Below are 20,476 nucleotides of genomic sequence, written 5' to 3' on the forward strand. Positions count from 1 at the left end.
GAACTAATGGCGGAACGTGCCGATGACTGAACTCTAACCGTCACAGCCAACTTTATTGTGCAGTTGGGGATGAAGGCGTGGAAAAGAGAAACTTGATTTAAATAGATATAGAAAAGCGTAAAAACAAGAAATACCCTCGATTTCAGTTTTAGGTGAGTACGTTGGTTGTCTGCCGATCTTCAGTTCGGGTTTTCTGAAGTTATTCCTGCTGTCGCCAGTAATGTGTTGTTTTGGAACAGTATTGATTGGTTGTGCATTCATGCTAGTTTCAACATGTACTGTACAGACTTTCTTACTGCTGTTATTTTAAGTTCGTATTACTGGCCGATAACTATCAGGCGGTGAAGGTAGATCGACTATTAATTTCTTATTGACTCTGTGTTGAAAATAAGATCACTGCTGCTCATCTGTAGCGAGGGAGTACCGTATTGGATACAAACACCAGAGCATTTTTTTTTCCTCGTCGAGAATAGTTAATAATATTAGCTAAACAGTCTGAATTTTGTATTTGCTTTGATCCATGCCTTAGCAGCAAAAACAGAGATATTAAAAAATAACATGTTTCGATTATAGAAAAAAGTTTAAAATCAGCACATGGTAGAGAGTTTACCAGTTGGTCTATGTTTCGTCTGTAATGTTGCCTTTAGAGCTGGGTGGTTTTGTTGACAGCAATATGCACCTTAAATGTACCTACTCTTGCGAAAAGAAGTATATGCAGTTTCAAGACTGTATGTATAAAACAATATATTTGATTTTGTTGTACAGCTTTGGTGTTCTGGTTAATGAAACGAACAGATCATCTGTTTCGGAACTGTCCGACTCGTTATTTTTGTATAGTTCATGACAGCCGTAAACATATTTGACTGTTTTACTGTCGTGCACCGTCAGATTTGAATGTTCTATTTAAATGCTATTAAACATGCCTAATTTGCGTAATGATCGTCGTAGGCGATAGGAAAACTTTAAAAAGTACTCCATGCAAAAGTTAGGGGAATGGGGGATGTTTAACAAGCTTTTCGGAATTAAATTTATTTGCAACTTAAAAATCGTGTGGGAATTTGAAGAAATTGTGCATTAACGCACAAAGCAAACAACCCCAAAGATACCCGAGGTACTGAGCAGCTCAGAAATAACTTTAGATAAGATAGAATTAGAGCTTTTTTTCGTTTTTCACTTGCACTGACTCGTGAATGTTAACAGATTAATCGAAAAGTTGTTGGGATGTTAGACAAACGTCAAAAATCATCGGATCTGTCTTTCACGACAAGGCAAGGCGATTGCTTTTCAAACCAGAAAAGAACTGTTCTTTTAAGTACAACCGTCGAAGATGAATGTTTCTATGCATTTACTTTAGGGCACATTCGTCCCCCCATATCGGTAATAAAAGAGAGGAGGTTATGGCAATAGAGTATTTTCTTCAGCCATGAGCAAAGATTAATCGGGTCACCTAACCTCATAAATATGCACAAAGAGTGGTTTTCACTCTTTCAAATTTATTAGATGCATTTAATCAACACTTCAAATAGATAATGGTTATGGACCTGCTAGTAGTACAGGGTTATGTTTTGGTGATATAGATTAATTTGAGGGTATGGCAGACTGTTAGATGTTGCTTTACCTGACAACCATTGGCTAGTCTTCCAGTAAATACTCAGGAGGAATTGCTCAAAATGTGTACATGTTTAAGACTAGATTCTAGAGTCGAGTACAGACTTACTGTATGTACAAGTGATATTAGCAGTGCTTGCTTCATTTGAACTAACTTAACTTTTAACTTTTTTTTTCCCCCAAACAGTACTGTAAGATGCAGAAGTAACACACTAACTTGTACCAGGTTAGTAAAGCTTACTGTGTCCTGCCCTTTGTCTTGCTGGGCCGTAAGTGACGTAGTTTTTATTGGCTTGTAGCAGCATGTGCTTGTCTTGCTTGGGAGAGATTCTGTAGATCTTAAGGATTAAGCATGCTTTTCTGTTTTGCCAAAATGAAAGTACAAACACAGTAAATCGCATTTATCACCGTGGTAAGTTCAAGAAATCTGATTCAGAACCTTTATTTTTGATGAAATCTCCCAATAATGTTTTTTCTCCAAAATTTCCCAAAAGCTGGTCGCCATTGCTCGTAATTAGCCTTACAAGATAGTTCATCATTGTGAAATTTCCTGTTCAGCTAGTCCTGTCTATACCTGTCAACACTCCATATAATTATTTCATTGTTGCAAATGTCAAGTACTTTATTAAAGTGCCAAAATACAAAAATGAATAATCATTTAAACATTTTTTAAAGAATGGTAATGTCATTTTCATTTTCCTTCAAGTACATAACATGTTCAGTCCAACAGCACTGAAAACTTCTCTTCTCTAATTCAGTAAGCAGTGCATATTATGGCACAAGGAATGACTTAATCCTACTCTGTATAAAATGTTAAAATGACTGCTAAATCCAGTTCTTACATAAACTATTTTAGAAGCATTCTTCTTCAAGCATTTGGCATCTGCTCAATCACAGTGGCAGTGGACTAAATGCAGTTTGCCACCAAAATCATCATATACCTTCTCCTCTGATGTTACTGCAAGCAGTCACTCTTGTTCTGCTCTGCTATGGTGTTTTTCATGTGTGGACCCCAGCTATAGAGGTGAGCCTAGGCCCTATATTAGTCTCCCCCCCCCCCGGATATATTTTTCTCAAATGAACTCTCACTTCATCTACTTTCAAGAATGAATAGAACCCCTTTTAGACTGGGTTGATTTAATTAACCATTAATTTGTGAACCACCATTCTAAACTGCTTGGTCATATCAGTAGTCTTTCAGTTCTGTCGGAGAATAGACCTTAGGGATAGTTTTAGGAAAATGTAATATTCTGAACATCAAAAGAAATTTCTCATTCTATTGACTCACATATGTTTCTAGGAAAATAAAATACAGAGATTTTGACTGTTGATGTTCTTTTGATTAATTGACCATTCGTGACTGACAGTGAATCATTTGAGTGACTGTTCCGTAAGCATGAAATTCTCAGCTGTGAGAGAGTTGACAGCGATTTGTGAGAGAGTTCACTGCGCAGTTTTAATGACCTGCTGAATGTGAAGCCTGGAGAAAAAAAAGAAAGGGACCACTATTTCGCTCATCATGTATGTTGGAGGTGAACTCGTGAGCAGTGAAGCCAGTATTTAAAGGGTATTAAGTAGAGCACCCTGATGGATTTCTGCAAGTATATCACTATATTAATCGTCAGAGTGTCTTGTTAAGACAGACACTCTGCATTAGTTGATGGCAGCCTTACTGTATGGTACTACATGCTAATATTCCAGCAGGGCAATGCCCTTCCACATGCTGCAACAATATAATGGGAATGTGAAATCTGTCCAGTGGATACCTTAGTCTCCAGCCTTGAGCCCCACTGCACACTCGTGGAGTGAGCTGGGATGACTTGTGATATCCAGGCTTAAGAGACCAGTGAAGGCACAGGCTGTCCAGGCTTTATGGGAGGAATAAGTACAGTATCTTACAAGACATCACCTGGCATAATGCATATTTTGAAGAATTGCAGCTTGAGGTGGTGGCCACACTGCTGCCAGCTTGTGACGATTGTCAGTCAGACATGTTGATGATGAATATTAGCACAATGAATGTGCTCTCCCCTCATCATGTCTGTTTAATAAAATGTCAGTGCATCAGCTGTAAAATTGATTATAAGAATTTGAATTTTGAGTTTGCTGCAATTAAGAGTGATGTTTCTTTTGATGATCAGCATACATCTGAAATACCAGTATAATTAAAGAAGAAAAGATGTTGCACGCTGTGTATGGCTTCTCTGACTCATCCTCTTGTGATTTGGGAGAAGAAGCTTAACAATTAATATTAGTCCTTAAGTTGTCAGGTGCTTATTAGACAATTTTGCTCTTCAAAACCACTGCCAAAGTTAGACTTATTTTCGTGATCGGGTTATGGTCTGTATTGCTTCATTTATACTTTTAATGCAATAAATAGTTAAATCAAGATCCATATCGCTTTCTTGAGTTGAAAGGAGTCCTCTGCTTGTCTGGTACCCTTTTGGCAAATTTTCATTTAAGATGAAAAGCTTATGTTCCAGGTGTGCAAAAGAAAAATGTTAGTTTTAATAGTTATAAAGGGTTCTGTTACTAGTAGGGTTTGCTTTATTTTTTGTGAGTTGAGAATTAGTATAATGTTTAAGATATGCCTCTTTCTCATTTGTGTATCACACCACAGGTTATTGTTTAAGCTGATTAGTTGTAGCTTAGAAAAGTGATGACCAAGTGGGATTTGAAGCCTCGATAATAATCTTGTTAAATATAATCACACAGGGTGTTATTCACAGCTGCTAGGATTGAGTCTGTTTGCTTACCTTGACACTGTTTAATTTAGCTTTCTACGCTGACAGTTCAAGGACCCCAGCCTACCATTATTAAACTTTTCTGGAAAAATGTACACCTTTAAAATAAGAACAATATTCTATTTCTATGACTTTAAGAAATACAAGAGTCATTCAAAAACAATGCTCCTGACAATTGCAGTTAAATTTATTTCTTCACCAGTACTGACTCCTTGCTGTAGCTGGTGGAATTTTGAAATTCTATTTCATCCTCATCCCCAGGATGTAAGTGCACACAGGATATAAGGAGAAGACATACTGCTTTTTTGCTGCCTCACAGCTCTGGGGCCCTGTGTTCAATCCTAGACCTGGGGTGCTATCTGCGTGGTATTTGTGTGCTGTCCTGATATTTGTGTGGGTTTCCTCCAGGTGCTGCTGTCAACTGTCACAGTCCAAAAAGACACTGGTAGATTAATAGTTCTGGGGAAATTGGCCCCTGTGTCTCCCTGTGTGTGTCTCCCTGTGTGTGTCTCCCTGTGTGTGTCTCCCTGTGTGTGTCTCCCTGTGTGTGTCTCCCTGTGTGTGTCTCCCTGTGTGTGTGTGTGTGTGTGTGTGTGTGTGTGTGTGTGTGTGTGTGTGTGTGTGTGTGTGTGTGTGTGTGTGTCCTGTGATGGACTGGCATCCTGTCCTGGGTGTATCTTGCCTTCCACCCCTTGCTTGCTGGGATAGGATCCTGCTCCCCTGTGACCCTGAATTTGATGAAGCAGTTAGACAATGAAAGGATGCTTCATTGTTGGCTGCTTCACCAAGATGAGGCACACTTGTTCAACAGTGTATTGCCTCTGCTTTGATGTTAGTGCCAGTGAGTGGAGTGTAATGGTAACTTGGGGGAAAATATGTATATATATATGAATATTTTCAGGTATTTTTGTGACTATAATTGTACACTTGTTATAATTTGTGAGAAAAAAAGCATATTACTTTTGGGGTGACCCTTATATTTTTGTTACACCAAAAACAAAACAATCAGTAAAAGGTATACATTATGTAAATACTGTATGAACAATTCTTCTTAAAACTGGCTAATAGTAAGCCTCTTTGAAAAGAAGACCTTGCATAGAAAAGATCAGCTTCCTGTGAGTATAAGGTCCTTATTAAAGTTTCGGTTTTAAGTGGGACATTTCCATTAAGTGCCAGAACCTAACTATATAAGAATGTTCATCTGTGAATCTGTATACAGATAAACAAAAAAAACCTGAGTAAATTTAGGTTTCACAAGCTACATTTCTGTGTGCCATAATCTGTTTGAAAAACATGAAGTTTGATAAGTTGGGGTCCTAACTAACTATTGTTTTGTTTAAATGTACATATAGGTTTAACCTCTCCCTTCAAACAAAATTAATTGAAATCCTTCAATGCTATCTCTACCATACTCTCATTCTGTTTTCATTCAGCTTGCAGTGATGTTATGTGCACATTTTGCTCTATCACTCTTGGTCTTAAGTGGGTTTTGTATTTTGAGAGAAATGCAACAGAATTATTTCCTGAGATATGTGTGAAGTACACAGTAGAGTGTTAAGGATTAAAATACAGTGTCCAGCCTGTATACACCTTATGCATTAGTCAAGTCAGTGATGTTTTTAATTGAAGCTTTTAAAAGTAAATCATAAATTGTCTTGTGCAGCACAAACTATTTGTAGTCATCATCTCATTAGTTTACTTAAAGTTTTAATTGTGGACTTCAAAAATGAGTTATTATCAGTGAAGAGAGCTTTATTCTAAGAACTTAAACTTAATTCTAAACAATTGTATCCAGTGCTGTTGGTATTCATCATAGATTAAAGATTAATGGTACCGTTTTTTCACTTCTTTTGCCTTCTTGTTCATCTTTGCCCTCGTTTAGTGTTACTGCTTCTGTGGTCTGTGGCATCTTGTCGGTTCACTAGTCTGCCACATAAAATCATCTGCTTCTAATTATGCAAAGATGAATGTTTTGTTGATGTTAAGGCTAACATCAAGCTGTATACAATTGTTGCATGACCAATTGGGATCATATGGTGTGTAGCTCGAGATGCTGCTTGAGAATATTTTATTAAGTGTTCCCACGTCTCTGTTGGCAGTTGTCAACATAAGCAAAAACTAAATCAGAAAAGAGTTTATCTATGACACCTCTGTCCCAACTGGTGCGCATTCTGGCATTCTAGCTTGCTAAAATCCCCATGGTTACTGTGAGCTACTTGCTCCTCTCTCATGGTGATTGACACCTTGATCTCGCAGTCAGCCTGCTTTGCTTTTGCACATTAGCTGGGTGTTGCTATGGTGCTTCATGTTGAAAATGAGGCTTCAAACACAGCATCTTGTGTTCCCTTTGCAGAGAGCAGCTGAACGGGACTGAGAGATCCACTTGTGCAAGGACTTTGGACATCTTATTTTGTTACAGCGGCAATGTCCGACATCCTTGATTCTTTAGATCTTAAAAGCAGTGGCAATGACAGAGGAGCATAAGCTTTTCCAGTGCCAGCTGCTTTTATAGCCTGGTTCACAAAGGTAACCTGCTTGACAGAACCTGCCAATACATCCAGGGCTTGCTACCGGATTTTATTAGGACTACCGCACTTATAATGCACTTCAATGGATGCAGGTGGTATTTTGGTTAGCATGCGGGATGAAGACCATTCCTTTCATATTCGCTACAGGTAGGACTGGATATTTAATTCTTAAAATTACTTTCTGCTTTGTCCTTATGTAATTTAGCTTGGAGTGAAGTTCTTTCCACTTTTGGTATTATTACTAATGAGGTGGTTAAACTCATTATTATAGCTACTATGATTTGACTTTAGTAATAGATCAAGCTATTTTTGAGTTTCTATAATAATTTTGAATTATATTGGAATTCCTGTCCAAAGACTGGAATGTGGGAATAGCACTTGTTCCTTATAATAGTTTCGATATGATAGTACTCATAATTGTTCCCCCAACAGTTCTTAAACTTATATGGAGTGTCTCCTGTTTTCTGTGTGGTTTGCATCTGCATTTTATCTAGGTATTTTAATAAATTTTCTCACTGGGACAAGGATGATTTAATATAGCATATAGTATGCATTAAATCATTTAATGGTGTTCACCTGATGTCTGTTAATATACATCTGAATCCATTTAGCTTTTAACATTTGACTTAATATCCCTTATTTTAATTTTCTATGAGTTGTATCCTAACGTACATAAATACATAACTTTCTAATGCTGTAAAATTCATATGCAGGATAAGACAGTATTGCTAAGAATGTTATTTATATAGGCATATCAGCAGTTCTCACTTTATTCATCAAATTTCTCCAGTAGCAAAAATTTGTTTTTGGATGTTCTTTGTATGTGGTGTATTGTGATATATTACTAAGGTTAAGAAGTGAAATTGATAGATGTTGTACTATAGTTAGCTTTGGATCAATATGATGAGGAGTTCTGTCATCTCTATGATTACGTGAAGGTATATAGTACATCATTTTGCCTGACAGGATAATGGGGATGCTTTCAAAAAGCCAAAGATTTTACAAAGGCATATTAAATGGGGAACCTTTAGCGTAGCAAAGACAATAGACTTCCTGTTATTTGGATGAAATGAATCAAACCATATGTTCATGCTTTAATGATTTTTTGTGTGTGTAGCTTTTGTTTTGTGCTGTGGTATGGGTCGCATCGTGCACCTGCTTCTCTAGAAACATAATGAGGTAATGCAATCCATGGTCTGTGCCCATGAAATGGAATAGCAAGCAAGTGTGTACCAAGTTACACCTTTGTCAATATTTAATGGCCCACTGAAACATTGATGATGAGAAACTTGCTGTATTTGTAATGTTTTGTTTCCTCTCTTTCGGTTCTAATATACAGTAACAATTTAGTTTATAAAGAAATTATTAATAAAAAGGAAGTGGCTATATTCTCTGGATAAATACTAATGTTCTACATCGACTTGACGTTTTCTTTAATATATTGCCAGGTCCCATTAGTATCTTTTTTTTTTTCTCCAGAAACTGCATTAATATGCACTTAACAATTCTACTTTTTGAAATATTCACACGGTGGTAAAAGTAAAGTAGTGGATTTAATTGGTAACGACCTTTCTTAATGCATTATTGATAGCGCAAAGAAAAGTAAGAACTGTCTACAATTGCGTCTGTAACATTTTTACTGCTCCTTTTATTATTTTGTTCCCTTCCCTTTTGAATACAATGTGTATATATAAGCCTATAATTAAAACCCCAAGTTTTAGATAGACTTAAATCTTAAAATCATTAAAGTCTACAAGACCTAAATCTACAAAATCCTTATGGTCTGGAATTACAAAACACATATATTAATCTATATGTGGTAGTTCAGGTGGGTAGCCTCGTCAGCATGCGTAGGCTGCAAGGGAACAAGTAATAAGTTTATTCCATGCTGAAAAAAAGAAGAAAGAAAACGCAACGTTTTGGCTGAGGAGCCTTCTTCACCTGAAGAAGGCTCCACGGCCTAAACGTTGTTTTCTTTCTTCTTTTTTTCAACATGGGAATAAACCTATTACTTGTTCCCTATTAATCTGTACGTTGTGTAACCATGTTATTTTTTTGAAGTCTTCTAATTTTATTGAGCAAATGTCCTATGTGTGCTTATTGTCAATGACAGAGACAGGTGTAGCACAAAGAGAAATTGTACCCAGCAGGTCCAGTGAAGCAGAGTACTTGGCCAGTACTACTGTGTCTACTATTCACATGCATCATCAGCTTTTTCATGAGTGTAGTACCTGTCAGATTAAAACCTACGTCCTCGAGTTGTCTCTGGGTATGGAACTGTAGTTTTTAGTGTTGTATAGAGCTCAATTGTTCCCTTTTATATTTTGACTGGTGAATGATAGAAGGAGCTAAATTTGTAAACTGGTTTCACTAAGTGCATTGGCTAGTAACCGAGGCATAATTTTGTCTTAGTTTGTACATTACAGAATGTGAATCATCTGATATGACAGTGATGTGGGTGTACTTCCTAATTGTAGTTGCATTCATTGTCTCCTAGGAGAAAGAGTGTCATGTCAGTTACAAGTAAAGCTGAATTTTGGCTTGTTTGCTTTCAAATACAACACAAAATGGAGCCTGAATATCCTACTGAGCTTTTCAAAAATAAGGCATGTGTCTGACCCAGATATTAGCAAAAATGTAGTTATTAAAATTCAATTCTGAACCTGGGGTGATGTCTGCCTGGAGGTTGTGTGTTTTCCCCACATTCATGTGAGTTTTCTCTGGGTGTTCTGATTTCTTTCCATGTGTACTCTGCAAAGGACTGGTGTCCCATCCAGGGGTGTATTCTGCTTTAAGGCCATTACTTGCTGGGATGGGCCCCGCAACAAGTATTATTACTTTCATGTTTAGGTCACAAGAGCCTGATTTCACATTGGATATGGTCTTACATAATGTGGGGGAAAGGAGCAAAAGGAACTGCTCTCTCAGCACCTGATTCTTTGCAGAGGGCATTTTCAAACTACACATACTGTACTAACATTGATGATTCTGTAGAGGTAGATCTTTGAGCTCAGCTTGTATTCTGTATCGAATAGAAAAAGGTTTTCTCATACACAAGATCTGATGACCAGACAAAGCCATTTGCCACACATCTTAAATCTAATTCCTTTTAGCCATTATATTGATGTTATGTTCTCTAAAATATAGTAACTCTCTGTATGTTTCGTTAACATTTATATACTTCTAAAACTTTTGGGTAATTTAAATTGACTTTGTTTAAAGCAGCTGTATGCAACTTAGAGCAGTGTATTAGGTTCAAAGGCAGTTGTTACAAAGCACATTAATATTCTCTAGAGCTGCTTAGTGTGACTATAATCACTGCAGTGGTGCTCTTCTTAATCACAAGTGACAGACAACATCAGGTGCCCAAGTAATGGGGGGTGTGCTGAGATCAGATTAACTAAGATTATGCTAAACAGTTATTCCTGTGAAACCTAAAGTTACCCTGGTCTTAACATCTTTAAAGATTTTTGTGGTTAAAGCAGTAAACTGCAACTGGGAACATATAAAGTATATGAATCAATTATTTGGGTCATTATTTTAAGAGGAGCCCTACAAGTATTTGCGGGACTGGAGAATTTTCTATCCACATGAGTTATGTGTATATACACTAGAAGCCTGTATGTGTGGAATATTCCCCCTTGGAAATCTTGCCACTTACATGGGACATTTCTACATCGTGTGGCTCAGAATCAAAACTGGAAAACCATCCAAAAACTAAAGATGTCGGTTATGTCCATGTGCTGTGATTGTGTAAATCGGAAAAACAGCAGGTACCAATTTTAAGTTTTGATGTTCTGTTTTGTGGTTTATTTTATTCCTAGTGAAGACTAAACTGATGCTATTATATGTCTTTTATTGACTTTTAACAAGATTAAAAACATGACATTTTTATTGTAGATAGTGAATGTTTAGTATGTTATAAAAAGTTAATTTTTTAATATTTTGTATTTTTTTCCTGTTATGTATGGGGAAGTAAATACTGAAAGTTATTTCAAAATTCTAATAAAATGTATTAACATTTACATACAAAAGTAGGTGATTCACATTAAACAGTAGAGGTTTGAAATCTGCTTTATCATGTAAACTATTTTAATAAACATTTATATCTCTTACCATTTGGTGCATTTCTTTTGACTAGAACTGTCTAAAATGTATAGATAAAACTTTCACACAATCACAATGTAATTTGATATATTGGCTTGGAAGTATTCATGTGATTCAAGGTGATGGTAATGCTGTTAACACTGACAGGTGAAACGTTAAGAATAAAATGAATCCCTGTCCTAGTCAGAGAAAAAAGTTCGATAGTAAACCTAGACGTCCACCCACACTGCTTGTAGTAAAGCATCTAGATTGAGCATAAGGGAATTATTTTGAGAAGGAATCATAATTATGGGGTAAAAGTTAAATATATTTGAATAAATATTCGTAGCTTCAGTATATGAAACAAAGTTGCTGACACAAACATATTTTAGATAAGGTGTTAAAGGTGTTTGTGTTTTGCACTATTAATATCATTAACTTTGTAGTTAAAAACAATATCCAGTTCCTGTTACAATTACAGGTGTGTACAATTATCTGTGTGTACACACAGGTGTGTGAATTTAGATCTGTTATTTTTATAACATTCAAAATGTTTTATGGTACACAAAATTAGTTGCTGGAGAGTGAATGTTTGGTAGAAGCTGTATTCTAGAATACAGTAGCCCTCAATCTATCAGTCCATGGAGAGAGCTATGTTTCCATTTGCAAACACAGTTTTTGCAAGAAATTTCAGATGGAATCTGCCTGGACCCTCAAGTGCCCAAGAACACCCTGCTTACCCAGACTCCTCCTCTTTTAGTAAAATTACTTTGGTGGTCCCTTCTGCGCTATTCATGTACATAAAGCTGGGTATTTGAAGGAAATTAGAGCATTTTCACTGTGTAGCAGCATAGGATCAAAGTTATTTTTATATCCTTATTTTCAAGTAAAGTGAATCTAAAAGTTGTTTTTAATGTTATACTGGATATTACATGCACACATGATAGATTTGATCAGTAGAAGTTGGTGACAGAAGCCAATTTATTTTAATGACGTTATAACACACCTGCATAGATCCCAGGAACCTGATTGCATAGTAATATTTTTCTGAGCTACTTTTTTTTGGAGGGAGAGAGAGATTCATAATGTATTTCCCTTGCTTAAAAGCTGAAGTAGCTGGTATTCAGACGTGCTGGCCTATGATGACTTTTCATTGATTTTGTTTTTCTTTCCTCTAGAATGGAGGCCTCCTGCCTTGAGCTTGCCCTTGAGGGAGAAAGGCTTTGCAAAGTGGGTGATTACAGAGCTGGCGTTTCGTTTTTTGAGGCTGCGATCCAGGTTGGGACAGAAGACCTCCAGATACTCAGTGCTATTTACAGCCAGTTAGGGAATGCTTATTTCCACTTGCACGAGTATGGCAAAGCACTGGAATACCACCATCATGACTTGACCCTGACCAGGTACAATATAGTGATCTGCTCTTCTCCACACATTGCCTCACTGGAATGTGTCCCTGATGTTTTTTCCCTGCCTTCTACTTTTCTTCTAATGCAGTGCCAGTGTGTTGCTTTTTCTTTTGGGTGGTAACGAGAGTTAACGGTGGTATTTTTATTTGCAGAACAATTGGGGATCAGCTTGGCGAAGCTAAAGCCAGTGGCAATCTTGGCAACACCTTGAAGGTTTTAGGGCGATTTGATGAAGCAGTAGTTTGTTGTCAGAGACACTTGGACATCTCAAGGGACTTTAATGATAAGGTGAGATGTTGTTTTTGGATTAATTAAATCTTATGATTCGTTGTATTGTTTTGAATAGAATGCCCACGTAAATAATGTAAACCTTATTTTAGGGGGGCTCAAGTATATTTTTGCATATGGAATGAACCAAACCATGGATTAAACCATTATATTTTAACCATGTTTACTTTTTGTTCTCTTCGGTCATTGTGCTGTGTCAGGGTTGTCTAGTCCTGGTGCTGGAAGGATGCAGCAGAACTAGAGATAACTTTTAAACTAGTCTGTGTTTAATAGTTGCACCCCTGTGCTGTCAATACTAGACAGTAGACTTGAAGGGCTGTGCCTTCGCCTTAGTCTGCTTATTGAAAACCTAGACAGGAATTTTGCTTAACGAGAAAGACCTCAGATGTAAGACCTGATGCTCCATTGATGAAAGAACACGGATTTGGAAACAAGAAAAAGCCAACGTGTTCTCAGAAGCAGATGTACCGGCTTTCTTTCCTCATGTGTCTTATTTACCAAATTGTGGGCCCCGGATATTTGTCACGAGTTCTTGAAATTCTGTGACAGGTTGGGGAAGCCAGAGCGCTTTATAATTTCGGCAACGTTTACCACGCCAAGGGGAAAAGCATCTGCTGGAGTGGGGCAGATCCAGGCGAGTTTCCAGAAGAAGCTATGGCTGCTCTTCATAAAGCAGCGGACTATTATGAGTGAGTGATCGAGGGAGGAGTGCATACATTGATAAACTACTTTTTTTTTAAATCAAGTTAATTTAATTAGAGACATTTTGATTATTTCCTTTGTGTTATTATACAACTGTAGTGTGCTTTAATTATGATGTGAATAATCTACATTTTAACCTCTTGATGTAGTGCTGCGATTACATTTTATTCAAGATTTCTCAAGCCTATTTGGTGCAGTCACGTGATGAAACATTTAAGAAGAAATCAACAGTGGTTCCTTGCACAAAAATGTATAATTTTTGTTTTGACTTTTATTTTTTTTTAAGAGCAAACTTATCGATTGTTAAGGAGTTAGGGGACCGGGCAGCTCAAGGCCGCACCTATGGAAACCTGGGTAACACGCATTATCTTCTTGGACAATTCAGGAATGCTGTGAAATCCCATGAACAGGTATGGAGTATTGGGAAAAACTCTGAGACATTGCTTATTCGATATATATTTGTTATAATTGCAGTGTAATAATACAGTACACATTATCACTGTTAATGTGATGGCTAAACAACAGTTAAAGGGATAAAAGTTTACTGAAGCTGTGCATATTCACTACCAAACAGGTTTTTATTTCTCTAAGTGGAAGTAAAGTGATAGTAATACTGATCATCTTGACCAGAATTGTTATATTTATAATCGCAAGCAACATTTTATTAAATAAGTGTAATCATACTGTAATCTAATTAGACACATTAAAATAATGGTTTACATGTGAATTATTGATTATCTCGGTCTGACAGCTGAGGTTTGGTTAGTTTTAGTTGCATACAGCAGCTAGAGTTGTATTAAAACTGATGGGAATTTTTGCTTAGTTTAAACGCTTTCCACATTTTTCCTCATTTTCCTTTTTTGTAGCGACTTCTGATCGCCAAGGAGTTTGGTGACAAAGCAGCCGAAAGAAGGGCTTATTGTAACCTGGGAAATGCGTATATTTTTCTTGGGGAATTTTCACTTGCAGCTGAACATTACAAGTAAGTAACTTGGAGCCCTGTCTTTTCAGATGTTTTTCTGTCTGAAGTTAGTATGTACAGAATTAGGAAAGCTACTCTATGTTAATTCTTATAACTGAGTATTAATAATGTAGACAAATTGTTTTACTTTGCTTGGTAGTAGAGCTGGGCGATAATTCGATAACGATAATTATGGCGATATAATTTTAACAAAAGTTCGATAAATGTTCGATATATGTTTATGCTTCACCATGATATGCGCATGCGCACAAAATACTGCACGAGTGCGCGTGCGTGTTGCAGACCGGCCAGCTAACAGGTTTGTTTAATGTTTCTGCTGCTTGGCAAGTGTTTGTTGTGTTCTTAAAATAAAAAGTTGTTTAATTTACCAATTAACTGTCTGGTTTCTCTTCAACTTTCACTCAGGAGAAAAAACTCTGCCTTTAAACTTGAAAGAAATAATGATTTGACATTTATCGTGATAATTATCGATATCGACTGATATGAAAATTTTTTTCGGGATAATGTTTTCGGCCATATCGCCCAGCCCTACTAGGTATATAGTAGTTACAAAAGCTGTTAGCAGGGCACTTGTAAAGCTAGGATGGTGCTTATTATCTTTGTCGCAAATGAAAGCAGGTGGAAGTGCCATTTTTATTTGCTCTCATCATTACTTGTAGGAGAACACTACAACTGGCTCGACAGCTGAAGGACAGGGCTGTTGAAGCCCAGGCATGTTACAGTCTCGGAAACACTTACACCCTGCTGCAGGACTACGAGAGGGCAATAGACTACCACCTTAAACACCTCATTATTGCCCAAGATTTGAATGACAGGTCCGTGTACATCTGTGTTAGATTATCAGTGCTTGGATTACTCGTATCGTGCATCCGGTTTTACTTTAACTGGCGATTGACAATGAAATACTGAGAAGCAGGCTTGTTTCTTTCATGTTAACGTATTTTTCATTTTCCGAATTTGTATTTTTCAAATGTTCCCAGCCTAAAAATAAGATAACACTAGAAAATCTAAATCCCATTTAATCTTTGTCTTATAAATTGAAAAATTAGACAAGTTAAATGAGAGCCACTTCATTTCTTGTCAAATTGTCGGGGCCTCATAAGAAGATTCTTGCTTGGCAAATTGCTTTTACAGTACCTACGTTTCCTACTCCATACTGATAAATATTTGATACTGACGAACCTCTGAAAGCCTAATGCACTGTTTTTTAATATGTCAAACATAAGTTATTTTGAAATTTTCTGCTTATGTTTCAATGTTTTCAATTTGGTATTTTAATGGAACCATTCATGATGTGCATTTTCATTGTGTCTTCCTTGCTTATCAATGCTCACTGCAGAATTGGGGAGGGGCGGGCATGCTGGAGCTTAGGAAATGCCTACACTGCACTGGGGAATCATGATCAAGCTATGCACTTTGCAGAAAAACATCTGGAAATCTCAAAAGAGGTAGGTTGATGTACTTTATTTGATGATGTTTATGTTCTATACTTTCAGTTCTAGGGACAAAAGAGTGGCTTGATCGGTAAATACGCTTGTCCTAAGGCAGGTTGAATTTTATAATCCACATATTGAAAGTTCAAGCCTTGCTAGAAAACTGTGAATAGGACTCTAAATATCGGTGTACAAGCGGCTGAGATTAATTGTTGTGGCCATCTCAGCTTTGAGATCTACAGTACTTTGACATTTGTGAACTTCCAGAAGGTTGTAGGCTTGCTGTGCGGTTGATGAGGTTTCTCCACTTATCTGTGATGCACGTCTTGTTCTGGGCAGTGTAACCTCATTCTTTCTCGTGCATGTTTGAGGAACACTCAGGAGAGGTGTGAAATTCAATGAAATTCTGCATTCGATGGATTTCTAACAAAAAAGGAAAAATTAAAACCCTAATCTGTTAGCACCCTTCTTCTGGCCTTTGAGATGTGAAATCTAAAACGATTTCAAGGAAGGCTCTTGTTTTTTAAATTTTTTAAAAGCTTTCCCAAAACCATATTTGGACATTTATTTTCATTAACTTTTTTTCTTCTCTCTGTACAGACTGGAGACAGAAGTGGTGAGCTCACAGCCAGAATGAACGTCTCTGATCTCCAGATGGTCCTGGGTTTGAGTTACAGCACAAATAATTCAGTTCTATCGGAAAACCACGAGATTGATTACAACTTGCATGGTAAAGCCCAGCCCACACGTTCTGATTCGTGGATTGTAGTATTTGCAGTATTTTTATGAAAGATATTTGTTTTAACTGTGAAGGATTTTTAAAAAGCTAAAGCCTTTTCTTTACAGAGACTCAAATATGAACGTTCTCTTTTGCAGGAGCACGGCCAAGGGTGGGCAGGCGTCACAGTATGGAGAACATGGAGCTGATGAAACTCACACCTGATAAAGTCAAAGTACAGACTTTTTTTTTCTGTGGCCTATTCAGATACTTAACAGGACACTAGTTTCACTTTCTAAAATCAAAATAACATTTTTGAGAGATTTAAAGTGCATGTATTTTTTTTTTGCAATGTAAATTAAAATGGAGCTTCTTTCATTTCTCAAAGGGTCAAAACTGGAACAGTGAAATTCTTACAAAACAGCAGAAACCACTCCTGGCAAAGTCCAAGCTTTTCTTTCTGAAAGGCAAGAAGCACAAAAATAACGGCTCCTCTACTAAAGTTCTACAGGATACCAGTAACACACTCGAGAGCACTGATGTCCAGGAGCAGGCTTCTCAAAAGGCAAGCACTGATACCTTTTAGCATTAATTTTGTATTCTGTATAATTTTACATAATGTACTGAAAGGGCAGTCTAATCAAATACCAACTCCTTATTCAGAAATTGATTAGATTTTGAATCTCAGACTATTCTTGTCAGTTTTTTTTAATTAAACTATACCTAAAACATATTATTCTATTTTGTCTATACTAGAAACTGTAACATAACGTATATACTTAAATATGTAATAAACAACTTAAATATTAATTGTGAATTGTAACCTTTTACAGTTTCCACCTGATCATAACACCTGATTTTCCATTGTAATCTAATGTAGATTAATATATATTAGTGTGCAAGAGCTATGCTAGCTGTCACTATAGTGCAGGGGCCAGCTAAACTTTGTATTAAATGCTGGTGGTTTAGCATACAACAGAAAAACAGAACTTGTGTTTATTATAGATTAAAGGGAAGCTGTCTGTTCCTTTCAGTTCTATTTCAGATTTAAATGTAGACAGGGTTATGGGTGTTGCTTTCTTGCTTAAGCACCTCTCTATAAAAGCACTTTTGGAGTTGCACGTACCACAGAGCGTGTTCTTCAGTGGTGATTCCCTTGGTTCAGTTTATATGTGATTGCATAATTAATCTGACATGCTCTTCATCATTCCTGATTAATGGAAGGTTCAGTAATTTAACACAAGACCAATCATTCACTAGATAGGGTTGAAACAATCTTAGTTTCAGGAAAGCCTGTATATGGAGGCATGGAACATGGAGGTAACCTTGTAGGACTTTTTCCTTATAACCTATATATGAATTTGTTTGGGGTTTAATATATGAATATATGAGTATTTGTTTCTTGGAAATTCTTAAACTTAAACCATGAAGCAGAATGTAAAGTGTAGTAACAAGCTGTACTCTCATAGGATAATTGGATACTTTGTCTCTAAAAGTGACCACTTTATTTCAAATTGTTGTAATATGTTTTATAACCTAGTTGAACTGAGAATGTTTTATTGATTTAACTTTTCTAGCTTCTCAAATCACTTATTAGTTTTAGGTAAACTATTAGTTTAAGGTAAGCTGAGCTAGTGTTTTATCCTGATTTGTGACTGTATGGGCTAATTTGCTAGTCAGCAAGTCTGTCTGTCTGCTGCCGAATGACTATCAAAGATCAGGCAACATCCTAGTACAAATATTGTAAAATGCACAAATATGCCAAATAGTGTCTAATATTTTGACTCAATCATTTTGGTCTTTTGTTTAGCTCAAACAAAATACATCTGACTTGTTTCATCAGTAATTGTGCCTCCAACCTTGTAGGTCCATGTATTAAAATTCAGTGCTCCAGCATTTTGTTTTTATTAACAGTTAAGTGTCTTGAGTCTGCAGACAACTTTCTAAAATGGGCATTAAGAAACTGATTTAATCTACTTACTTCCTTGACAGATTTACAGTATCTTTAGCAATGCATCTAAACACCATGATGACAGTTTATTAGGTCATAGTGATATTTGCTGAACAGTTTAATAGTGCTACCTCATGTTTGCATATGTTACAGAGAGTTAGTCCTGACATGCTTGGAGACGAGGGATTCTTTGACCTGCTCAGTCGATTCCAGAGCAACCGAATGGATGACCAGAGGTGTTCTATAGAGGACAGCAAGAGCAGACTGTCGGTGCCATCAGCGACCTCCTCCACCCCCCCCAGAGCAATGAAGAAATGTAAGTTTACTGTAATAGCCTCTCTATGTTAAAAGTCATTTGTATTTGTGTTACTGTTTAAAGGACAAAACTCTTATATTTTAAATATATTCTTAGAAATTGTGGTATCATCAGAATATCGGGAAATGACTTAGCAAATAAATCAACAAGTAAAATAAATAATCATAACCTCCACAAATTGTAAAGATTTTTGCCAAAGGCAAGAATATACCCGAGCGGTTGGTATCTTTATATTTGGCACTGCTGTGGTGAAAAGTAATAATTCAACCACACTGACTTAGATAATTCTTTATTGCCAGTGACAATACACACACTAAAAAAACAAACAAAGTTTCAAATGAGGCATCCCAGAGGCCTTATGTCCTACCCACTGAGAAAAACCCCAGATAGCTACCAAGTGTTTGACTCTTGAATAATGCCTACAAAGGCCAAAGGAAGAGATAAGCTGCCTTCTGAACTAAATGGAAAACAACCTGTGGTTTAATCTCTCCCGTTCTGTAAACTCGGATACTACCAAATGAATGGGAACCTATCTCTATTCTTAAAATTCACACTCTAAACAGGAGAGGTAGTTTGTAATGGAGGGATTCTTTAAACAGGAAATCAGAGTTCCCTAAAAACCACAGAATATCAAACTCCAATCTGATCTTTCAGGGTGATCTAGAACAAGGAGCTCCTGCCCTCTATCTCTTGCCTTTCTTTACCCTCTCTCCCTCCTCCACTTTTCTGTACCTGCTTGTTGGTTATCTGCAGTCTTCCTGGACTGTTGATCAATAATTAATTATTTTCCAAGAACTTAATTAACTAAGGTAAACCTTATGATTGCTTTGATCACTAAATCTGGAACCACTGCATTTTAGCAAACATCCCTGTGCATTGAAGCTGGAAATGTTGACACTAGCCAGGTGTTCCCCATTGTATCTTAGACTTAGAATTTTTCTTAAAGCAGTTGTGAAAACACACTTTATGACCTGTAGCTGAGGTATAGAATACAGAATAAAATGTTAAGTTTGTAAAAAAAACTTTCTTCTAAATGCAAAATGTTTACATTTTTGTTTCCCCAGCACATTCAGTGTCAGTTGTCTCACCTCACACTGATCAGTTCCTAGACCTGCTGGCAAGCTCTCAGAGCAGGCGGTTAGATGACCAGCGAGCAAGTGTTGGCAACTTCCCTGGCCTTAGAATCAACCAGCAAAACAGCCAGTCTGTACTCAGCCATCTAATGGCTAATGCAGACAACAAAGAGCCGGATGAAGATTTTTTTGACATGCTAGTCAAGTGCCAGGTAGGAGTTCTTTGAATTTGGTAAGAACTCCTGGGGCATTAATGGAGATTTAACTACAAAACTGTGATGTCTAAGGACATATTATCAAGACTTTTATGTACCGTTTATTTGGTTTCATTCAATCTTCTGCCCTATTGTACTATACTGTTATGATAAAAGAGCCTGTCGTTTAAACGGATAGCGATAATAAACGTTTTAGATAAATGCACAAGTCACACGTGGACTTGATGAACCTGATAACCTCTCATTTGTATTCGCTCTTTTTAGAACAGCAGTATTTGTTCTCTAAGCATTATTTCTACATATTAGAGATTATTATTATAGATCTAGCAGTAGCTCAAACGCGCTGGAGTTTGTTTGCAAAAAGTGCACAGAATTCCTGCAGGTCTATAAAAGGAACACAGTTGGTAATGGTTCATGTTAAAGAAT

At 36.8% G+C, this 20,476-nt stretch overlaps 1 protein-coding gene across 4 annotated transcripts in view; it reads left to right on the top strand.

Moving 5' to 3' along the window:
• gpsm2 (G protein signaling modulator 2) overlaps window positions 1–20,476 on the top strand; it is a 23,117-nt gene continuing 2,641 nt past the window's right edge. The window contains exons 1-15 of one of the 4 annotated variants that reach the window (XM_088598391.1): window positions 1–152; window positions 1,796–1,834; window positions 6,706–7,027; window positions 12,145–12,366; window positions 12,525–12,660; window positions 13,210–13,349; window positions 13,649–13,772; window positions 14,229–14,344; window positions 15,004–15,159; window positions 15,684–15,792; window positions 16,378–16,507; window positions 16,654–16,730; window positions 16,884–17,060; window positions 18,600–18,762; window positions 19,827–20,047. In XM_088598391.1, the coding sequence (XP_088454517.1) occupies window positions 6,963–7,027; window positions 12,145–12,366; window positions 12,525–12,660; window positions 13,210–13,349; window positions 13,649–13,772; window positions 14,229–14,344; window positions 15,004–15,159; window positions 15,684–15,792; window positions 16,378–16,507; window positions 16,654–16,730; window positions 16,884–17,060; window positions 18,600–18,762; window positions 19,827–20,047 (1,836 nt within the window). In that variant the 5' untranslated portion in view covers window positions 1–152; window positions 1,796–1,834; window positions 6,706–6,962. Of the gene's footprint in view, window positions 153–1,795; window positions 1,835–6,705; window positions 7,028–9,635; window positions 10,654–12,144; window positions 12,367–12,524; window positions 12,661–13,209; window positions 13,350–13,648; window positions 13,773–14,228; window positions 14,345–15,003; window positions 15,160–15,683; window positions 15,793–16,377; window positions 16,508–16,653; window positions 16,731–16,883; window positions 17,061–18,599; window positions 18,763–19,826; window positions 20,048–20,476 lie in introns of those variants that run through there. The other 3 variants (XM_088598392.1, XM_088598393.1, XM_088598390.1) reach the window with 3 other exon arrangements.

The sequence above is a fragment of the Lepisosteus platostomus genome, chromosome 11 (genome assembly GCF_059453375.1).
Source record: "Lepisosteus platostomus isolate fLepPlt1 chromosome 11, fLepPlt1.hap1, whole genome shotgun sequence".
NCBI classification, from domain to species: domain Eukaryota; kingdom Metazoa; phylum Chordata; class Actinopteri; order Semionotiformes; family Lepisosteidae; genus Lepisosteus; species Lepisosteus platostomus.